The sequence below is a fragment of the Achroia grisella genome, unplaced genomic scaffold, assembly GCF_030625045.1.
Source record: "Achroia grisella isolate CSIRO2021 unplaced genomic scaffold, CSIRO_AGI_Agris_v1 utg900, whole genome shotgun sequence".
In the NCBI taxonomy this organism is placed as follows: Eukaryota; Metazoa; Arthropoda; class Insecta; order Lepidoptera; family Pyralidae; genus Achroia; species Achroia grisella.
In genome coordinates this window covers 1,606,814-1,616,863 of record NW_026713059.1, presented here as the reverse complement: position 1 = coordinate 1,616,863, position 10,050 = coordinate 1,606,814, and the positions used below count along the sequence as shown (strand labels likewise).

Sequence of the window (10,050 nt, the reverse complement as noted above, 5' to 3'; positions counted from 1 at the left end):
GTAGTAGGTACCTACAGTACTTATATATGTTTGAGAGGTTGAAGGTTCGATGATCTCGCACAATACTAACATTTATGGTTGATGGCCTAGGAGGTCTTTTAGCAGTTTTAGCACCCCACTTTACTTCCGATGGTCGAGTGTTCGTATCGGTTATCGGTGTGTGTGTGTGTGTGTGTGTGTGTGTGTATCGGTTTGGGTATTTTCTATGTATATTATTTATGTATTTACAAAAAGTCTTTATATCTGTTGTCTAGTAGTCATAACACAAGCTCTGCTTACCTCGGGACTAGATGACGCTGTGTTAATTGGCCGGGGTTATTTATTTGTAATTATGAGCGAAAAGCGGATGTGGGCAATATACATCCGCATCTCGTATCAAGTAACGAGGATGGAATATTTAAATACTACCTTTGTAAAAAAATAGTATTACCACATTACTGTATGTGACCCGGTTTATCCACGTAGGTTATAAATTTTGTGTATATATTTAAAAACATACTATAATCAGTTGTCTAGAAACCCAAAAGCACAAAATCTGCTTGATCTGGGATTAGATGGCGCTGTGTAAATTGTCCAGCATTATATATTTACTATTCACCTCAGTGGTCTAACATGATGTCTAATTTCCAAAGATCATGGGTTATATGCCTTGCATGATACAAACATTTGTTTCTTTGAGTAAGATTTACAAAGAAAACACTTCGTATTAGCAGTATTAGTATGGTTGTTTACTATGTATATTATGTATTTATAAAATAAAAAAATATTCCTATCAGTTATCTAGTATCCACAACACAAACTATGAAAACCTTGAGACTGAATGGTGCTGTAAAAATGTCTAAATGAAAGTGAAAGTATGTGATCAGACAGTGGCATGACTTATAAGCGGAGAAACTAACAGCGATACCGTTTTATATTAATACAGGTATATTGGTCACATAAACTTTATTCTAAAAAGTACAATGTACAAAAACTACTGCAAAAGGTATTTTTTTACGTTTCATTGTGTAACCTAACCTAACGAAAAATAGTTGCGTGTGTCCGTAAGACGACTGATTTTGATCGTGTATGACAAACAAGGGTTCCACGGAAATAGCTAAAGGAAACAACGGTTTATAATCACATAATTATATTATAAAATGATTTAATTACAATAAACAGAATAAGTATCATAATGTACCTACAGTACGAACAACTTATATTACGCAGAAGCTGACAGGACGTACTTCTCTCATATTTACATTTTGTACATTGAGCGCTCGATTCGGTCATCGTAATACTTAACTTACGTCCCTCGCGTCACTAACAATAACTTTATCGACAATAAATAGGGCTGGGGAGGGGTCACGAGCGAGGGCGGGGAGGGGAGGGGGCGGGGGACTGGAGACGGGGACCGCGCGGCGTCACCGGTATCTTATATATTACAAGGCGACGCGCCGCGCCTCGGCTATGTACACTACAACTGCTCGACGAACTTAGTGAGCTGGTCCTGCGGCGTCATCGGCGGCAGCTGGTCGTCGGGCGGCGGGTGCGGCGCGGGCGGCGCGGGCGACTGCCGCAGCAGCAGCAGCTCCGACGCCCGCCGGCGGCATGCTGCCCACGCCGCCCACCCCACCGACGCCGCCGACGCCGCCGGCGCCGCCCACTCCTCCCACCGTCCCCACGCCGCCCATGCCAACGTTTGATACATTTCCCACCTATGGACAAATGTATTCACTGTTATAACGATATATTTTTAATAATCTTTAAGAAATATAGGCCGATTTTCATTATATATATCATCTTTCAGCAGGTGCATCATTTTTGTATTCGTAACGCAAGTTCTATTGATAATTCAAAGTAGACAGAAATTAGGATACATTTTTAATTTAGAAGATATATCTTAACATAAACATTAGAGTTCAGGGCTGACAATATCAAATATATCAATTTACAAAATACTTATATTAAGTTTAATTCTCCTAGTGTTGAAACAATAGTTAGTATCTATCTAGCAAGCTGTATAGTATATTTTCCCACCAACTTATCGATTGGACCAGTTAAAAATTATTTATACCTGTACTTTGTGGTGGAAAGATATATACCGAGTACCCATTTATATCTTTGAGTATGTACTATAAAAAAATTATGACAGTAGTCCATAAATAGTCACATGTTTTATGACAGAATTAAAAGATGACTCCCAAGCTTAACGTAGAGGGTGTAACATTGGCGTGCACGGACCTGCGTCTGCTGGGGCAGCATCTGGTGCATCTGCTGCAGCCTCTGCTGCTGCTGCGGCTGCATCATGGTATGCAGCTGCTGTTGCTGCTGCGGCACGCCGCCGCCGCCGAGCCCGACGCCGCACGCGGCGCCCACTCCGCCCACGCCGCCCGCGGCCGATTGTTGGTTTTGGGCGTTCTGCAACAAAACAACATTCAATAGACTGTCCTTGTAAATTGTCCTATATAGTAAACCTTGCATGCAGTTAGGATTTTCTTCCGGAAGGACAAGTTGGGAAATATAATTATTTCCGGTATCTATTGACTTAAGTTTTTAATGATGTAAAATAAATCAAACTCGATTATTCTTCTGCAATTTATGCAATTCGGAATTGAAAATGAGGATGTGGTAGACAAAGATCGATGAAGTTAATTCTGCCTGTTGATTATTACGATGATTGAAATTAAAACTGTTCAAATTCACGTGCATATGTATATCCTTTTTTTAGAGCAAATGTAATTACTAAATTGTAGAGAAAACTCATCATATAACCTTTGTATAGGTTTAATAAAATAATAAATACTTTCGCAATACTATTGCATCAACATTTTAGGATGAATAAATTCAGCACTTCAGACTTCTGACGATATTAATGTCATTTTTTGACGAATTTAATCTGCTATTGATGCAATAGGGCGGTTACTTCATACCTTCCGTTTCAAATGAGATATATCAGATATACCAAAAAAATTACACAGTATATAAATATTTAAACCTTTTTCTTGGGTTTCCATTTTTATGATGTAAGATAAAGCGGAAGATATACATACGTTAACCGCGAATTGTTACTAATAGTATATGTTATTTTCGATGGTCTTTAAACCGACCGTAAGCCCATCCCACCATTTTTTTTATTGGGGGTTTGGGCTACTGTGCAAGTGCTTGGATCTATAGAGCACTGCGCCCTACATAGATCTATTGTGCTCGCCCTTTTTCTGAAGTCACTACCTAGACCCGTCAAGGACAAGAATTGAGGGATATTCTTAGGAGTGATGGTCTTTATCTCCTCAGGTAAACTTTCCAAAGGAGACATTTCGACATTTATGCATGGGTTACAACCACATAGAATGTGTTTTTACAGATTTTTGTTGTGCACAAGCCTAGGCTTGCCATATGCTTTTTTAATTTGTAGTGTACTGTGAGGGCCCTAGTCATAAAGCATATGTTGTCTTTACTCAATAACAATAGTATATTGGAATATTTGTTAGAGTAGTCCGTTATTAGGGCTTTTGAATGTAATAAACCTGACCATGCAATCTTCTAGAAAGACTGATATCAATTTTACTGTTCAAATATTATTAATGGACATGAAAAATCAAGTCTTTAAATCTATAAACTTTCGTCTAAATATGGACTAGCCTAATATATAATTGTCCTCGATAAATAATATTTATTTATAGTCAATGGGAACACATTGATACAATGATTGCTACATACATGTCTACATACAAATCATTGGCCTTCGCAAGTAATTAATTTTAGTTTATCATTAAACATGTTATAAAACATTCAATAATGTTGTCAATACCTAACAGAAACCCTTGGCCGTTTTATTGAAGATAACACATTATCAGCATGTGCCACTCACTAATCGTGATCATATAATTATAATTTAACCTCAAGAGATAAAGAATATTTCCTTCATTCCATGTGCTTAGATAGCATTTAAATAGTACGAAGCATGTACAATATTTCATAATATGATAAACACAATGTGCTACGTTAAAAATACTAAATTAGTTATAACTGTCAATCTTCATTTTCTCCACTACAAGAAAATAAAAAATTGGTATTTATTCTCCTTAATAAAAATTTAGTTTTTACATATATATAAAATCAATAAGATGTGTAAATCGTTATGACATCTACATACGTCTTTCGTTGATTTTTTTTTTAATTATAAAAATCAATTATATACAGGAAATCAGTAGAGAGAGTCTATTTACATCAAGCACATCATAATGTGAATAGAAATAGAAATAATCTTTATTCAAATAAACTCATTACAAGCACTTTTGAATAGTCATATTTTGATTCTACCACTCATTCGGAATGCAGATTCATCACAAGAAGAATGAGCAAGAAACTTGTGTGTTGCTCTTTTTAATAGATGTTTTTTTAATAAATAATTACAGTATAACAAGTAAGAGGCATGCGATAATCAACATAGAAATCGCTACGCACTCATTATTAGTGTAACCAAATAATATTGTTAGTGCTATGGATTTAAAGTTTTTCTATAAAAACATTATTATTGTTGACGAATTCATCAATTTTATAGTAAGCTTTTTGCAAAGGAACTGTTTTATTTGACATTTAAATCTTTTCTGGCAGATTTATAACAGACTGTCAACTCATGAGAATGTGCATTCCATCCAATAACTATGACTAATTTATTTTGTTACTCAAGAAACTATTCATTTATGTCAACTTTGCTATTTAACAGTTTGTATTCAGACAAAATTTACAATTATTTTCATAACATTTATTTAAAAGAGTATAACGCAAGTTTCTTTACCATTCTTCTTGTAATGAATGTGTGGCAGAATAAAAAAAATATGACTATTCAGAAGTGCTTACATTAAGTTTAATTGTTTAATCAATTAAACACTCACCTGTCTCTGTTTGATGAAGTCTGCCATTAGCGGTGGATTTGACTTGAGAATTTGTAATATCTCCTGCTGTTGATTGTGGCTGGTTGGCGATCTTAACGTCGCCATTAGTTTCTGTAGCGCCTGCTGGTACATTTGTGGTTGGTTTTGTTGTTGTTGTGGCGCAGGCGCTCGTTGCTGTAAATATTATAGAATATTAATACACGAGATCACACTTAGCAACTAACATTAGTTTTATCTAACAGGAATGTCTAACAGGAATTCTTGTGGTAGCAGTAGGTTCCGAGGACGTGTACGTCGTGGTGGTCGACGTAGTGGCGGCAGCAGGCGACGTAGTGGCGGCGACGGTCGGCGTGACGGCGGCGGTGTTTTCTTCGTTTGATTGAGCTTCCATGGCTGTTCTTTGTCTTCTTGTTGTTGGCATCTGTGATCTTGATCTCTGTGCAGTCTTGCTTTCTTCTTCCAACAATCCGGCTTCTCGAAGGACCAGATGTACGGGTATGTTCCCAGTACTTGTTTGTAAGGTTGCGGGTGCAGGTGGAAACAAGAAAGACAAGTGTAAATATCCTCTCGAGCAGAGTTCGGTGGTCTGTACTAGCGATGGAAGCGGAATGAATTGTGCCGCGTTCGGCACCTATATTTATACTCCGCCCGCTCGCACCGTGTCACGTACTAGGTAACGATTGTGTTACGCACATAGGTGCGAGCGGGACGGAGAGCGCGAAAAGACCACCTCTACTCGCTCCTTTATTTATTAATTTAAACTTTACATACAATACAATTATATTTAATTCTACCTATTAGGGAATTGAAACTACTACAATTATAAATTTTATTAAGCTAACAATAATCAAATATTTACAATAGTCGCGAACAAGTTTAGTTTCCAATCCATTTTACAGATTAGTAATACAATATATATTTTTCTTTTTACCACTGTAACTATAGTGTTTTGCACTTTTAGTGGAATAATATAGGGATTAGTGCACCCACCTTTCTTAACTGGCCAGTGGGGAATGATAGGAATCAAGTTAGTTTGCTTATCATGGCAAATTCACTATACAGAGCAGTGTCACATGGATATATTTCTAGCAACAGGATTTATTATTGTTTATTTATTAGTACTTATAAATTACTAACAAATTTTTTCTTCCATATTTTTTAATTAATATTTAACATAATTCACCATACCATTTTCAGCAATAAATAAAAATTAAATTGACTGCTTTATTTTATATAGGCGGTCCCTATGCTGCTTTCGGAGGAAAGGATGCTTCAAGAGGACTCGCCACATTCTCTGTGACATCATCAGATAAAGGATATGATGATCTCAGTGATCTCAATTCAATGGAAATGGAATCAGTTAAAGAATGGGAAGCACAGTTTAGAGGTAAGCAAATCAATGTTACTTCTTTAATTCAGTATTTTATGTTGGACTCTATGTCCGCATTTAGCCTCTCGTAGAGCCAGGGCTACTAGAGTAGCCAGTCAAGCATCTCTCCTTTAGTCCTGTATATATGAGGCTTGAGATTTGAAGAGATACAAACACTGCAAGCTAATTTAAAATGAATAGTCTCGAAATTAAATCGAAAAATTCATAAATAATGTTCTTATATAATATGGTTAATTTAATCACAAATGCTACAAAATTATTCTATGCTACCCATGACTTCATATACTTTTATATAAAAGGTAGCCTTGTCCACCCGCCTGCTATCTTTACGTAAAATTTAACGTCTTCACTGTTATAGCGGTTTAGCACACCTTACTTCCGATGGTCGCAGGTTCGATTACTCTCACTATACAAACATTTGTACTTATGACTATAATTTATTTGTATTTATCTGGGTGTTTTCTACGTATACTTAGTACGTATTTGCAAAAAATATCTATGTATTTATTTCAGTACCCATAACACAAGTTCTGTCTAGTTTAGGACTGTTTATCGATTTGTGAATTGTCCTGAGTTATTATTATTGTTAACTACGTTAAAACTGGTTCAGCCATTTATTTCTTAAAATCTGACAAACAGGTACACTTTTGTGTTAATAATATTAGTATAGATTAGTCATACAAGTTTGTATCAGTGTCCATTATTGACCATATTTCTTACTTCGGCCTGATTTGTAATCGAAACATTATCTACCCACCAAAACATATCGAAGTTTTGATTTCTTATCATATTTTTATGAGAATTCATAACAACATATCGATTAACATTGATACCTATTGGAAATATCCACCAATCAAATTTAATAAGTAAATATTTTGCGCCTTAGTAATATATTTTTTTTATTGATTACGATACTAGCACTACTTTGCCCAGGAATTCTTTCAACATTTACAAAATTATTCATAAAAAACATTGTAGCAATAGATACATTGCTAGCAATGGAATCATTAGTCCATATTACCAACAATCGCCTTCCCCCATTTATTAGATAATTTAGGACTAAAAGAATAGTGACAATACACTAAAATGTTTATTAAAATATTATAACACAACCCTGGAAAACCATCGTGATTAATTTTTGGTGAATATACCAGGATGGGCTAACAGACCAGATCTCATGCTCATCTTATCATCCTCTGCTAATGCCCCGCCAGCGTAAACCGTTAGTGCATGCGGGAGCATTCCATTATAATCCATTCAGAAATATCAAATTAATACATATTGTAAACAATATTGAACTGTCTTGTAATTTTATAACTGTTTAAAAAATGAAGAGCTTCTCATTTTAACTGTATTTTGGTTAAGTGTGTTACTTCATAACTTTAATCATTCTTTTTTATTAATTAATATTACAGCAATGAGCATAGACCTATATAAATTTGATCAAATTCTGAGCCGTAGTTTTTGAATTATGCTTAACAATGGAATTGAAGTCTGTTTTGTCATAACCTCAATAATATATTATTAATCAAACTATTTTCTTAATAATAAATTAAAACGATGGCCAAACTTCCATAGTTGGACTAAAATTTTAGGTTTAGAGTTTATTAGTAACAAGGATAAAAATACGCTAAAATTAATGAATACAATAGTTAAATAGTTAATATTATTATTAATTAAATTAGAAGGAAAATAAATCGCTCATTATTAGAAAAAACTAGTTGCAATGATGATTCGCCAGTAACTGGTTTTAACCTGAATGTTACAGAGAAATACGAGTTAGTCGGGCGACTTCTAAAACCCGGGGAAGAGCCTACGAACTACTCAGACGAAGAATTAGAAGAAACAGACAATTCTATAAGCAATCCTGACAAGAAGAATGAATAGGATCCATGTCTGCCCGCCACACATATTCAATTGTTTGTCATTAGACGATGCTAGTTAGATTTATGTAATAATTTGCTGCATATAAGAAGGTTCGGAGGTAAAGCGCAGATTTTACAAAACAACTGATAGGCTTTATATAGCGTGTCAATGAATGGACATGTTTTAGGTGTCTAAAAAGGCCTGCACACAAATGGGACAAGATTCGGCGCGCTTGTCTCTTTGTATAGTAAGACATTTAAAAATGTATCATATAACGCAAGCTCCTCAAGCGCCTTAAGCCATCCTTATAATAAAAACATATGTCGCGAACTGTCGTCTGTTGTGTGTACAGGCCCTAAATGGTATATCAGCCAACAGATTGCTGGTAAAAGCTACGAACGAACAATTTGAATGGGATTGTGAAGCAGGTGGCTGTACAAGTTTCATGCTATTGTTTGAATATACTTCAATGAACACGCCCTGTTTGTAATACACGTATCCAAACATGTTTAACGTGTAATATATGTAATGTATGTTACATTATATATATATTACTACTAGTAGTATTCAGACATTACGATCAATGCAGTTAAAAACTAAAGCATGTTTACAATACTACCCTTATTTTTTAAAATATGAGTTCTACAAATATCATTATAACATTCAACTAACTAATGTATTACCATGCCCTTTAAGCTACATCGCTAGTACAAGCCATGAAATTGATATAAGTTATCGATATTCGCTTCAATAACTCGTATCTATATGTTTACATGAGTTTCATATGAGATAATAAGGTATCTAGTAAAAGCTCTCCAAATTGCATTGAAATGGTCAGAGTAATCGCACGTAAAATCAGATTAATATCACTGAATTGCTAATTGTTATTTCAAAATATAAGGTATTTACCACATTTTACAAAATCTTAATCAAGATCAATATCAAAGGAGAAGAATTAATCTAAATTATAAAAAAAACCATTCGGACATATCCCAGTATTGATTGATTAATAACCCCAAAAAATCTGTTAAAATACGTTAATAAACTGGTTAAAGTATTCATACATATACTGATTTAGTATTATTTATATTAATATTATTCTATAGAGAAAATATATACAAATAAAAAAACATGATATGGACAGTACAACTGTACGTTGGTACCTAATGTCTGAACTGTTCTTTTCTATTTATTATTGTTTATCTTCATACAATCGTATAGCATGATACTTCTACACCTTCAAATAAGCCTTTTAGAGTGAGTTGTCTGTGAGATTTGTTGTATATATGAAATCTGTTGTATCAATTTCACTTTTAACTGTTGCTTATTGCAGTATTTTGGATATATATTATATATATTTTTAAAATCACTAGTATCCTGACGACTTAGGCGTAATGCCGGTTAGTCAGGGAGAGAAACACCTCAATGCCTACAATATTCACAATTATCTATCTCTTATTTGTTTTTATAATAATATAAACACTTTCGCTCCAAAACTCCCGCTGCCTCCGTTCAATTATCGGTCATCCACTTGTCAATGTCACATAGATTACTTTGGCTCTGGCCTCTGACGTTCCGTTTCAGGTTACATGATTATTGACTTTACCATTTTTAATTAATGGTGCGTCACACGATAGTTAACAGTCGGCCATCCTGCAATAGTGTCTGGCCCAGACACATAGGTAACTGATGAGCGTAGTCATGCTTATCAAAGGATATAGTGTCTACAGGATCATATAACAAATACTAAACTAAATAAACTAAAGATACACATTACTTTCATAACATTGACTATTTTAGTATACTGTCAAAGGTTTACAATCTAAAATCAATACTAACAGAGCTAAGTTTCGGCATGCATTCAGAATGCACAAAATATGACATAACATATATTAATTTACATAATCCAAATCACCC

General features: G+C 34.7%; 1 protein-coding gene across 1 annotated transcript; it reads right to left on the bottom strand.

Moving 5' to 3' along the window:
- Positions 1-1,475: 1,475 nt before the first annotated feature.
- On the bottom strand, positions 1,476-5,392 carry LOC131853344 (elastin-like). The gene is made up of 4 exons (XM_059204211.1): positions 5,131-5,392; positions 4,878-5,051; positions 2,224-2,400; positions 1,476-1,697 (listed from the first exon to the last, which is right to left on the bottom strand). The coding sequence occupies exons 1-4, from the start codon at positions 5,296-5,298 to the stop codon at positions 1,476-1,478; spliced, it is 741 nt and encodes a 246-aa protein (XP_059060194.1). The 5' UTR covers positions 5,299-5,392.
- Positions 5,393-10,050: the final 4,658 nt, after the last annotated feature.

What these genes read in the sequence shown, in the direction of transcription:
- LOC131853344 (XM_059204211.1), bottom strand. Translation starts at nt 5,298, where the DNA reads ATGCCAACAACAAGAAGACAAAGAACAGCCATGGAAGCTCAATCAAAC. An exon ending in CTGCTACCACAAGAATTCCT is followed by an intron (nt 5,052 to 5,130) that starts GTTAGACATTCC and finishes TAATATTTACAG; the next exon opens with CAACGAGCGCCTGCGCCACA. An exon ending in ACTTCATCAAACAGAGACAG is followed by an intron (nt 2,401 to 4,877) that starts GTGAGTGTTTAA and finishes GTTTTGTTGCAG; the next exon opens with AACGCCCAAAACCAACAATC.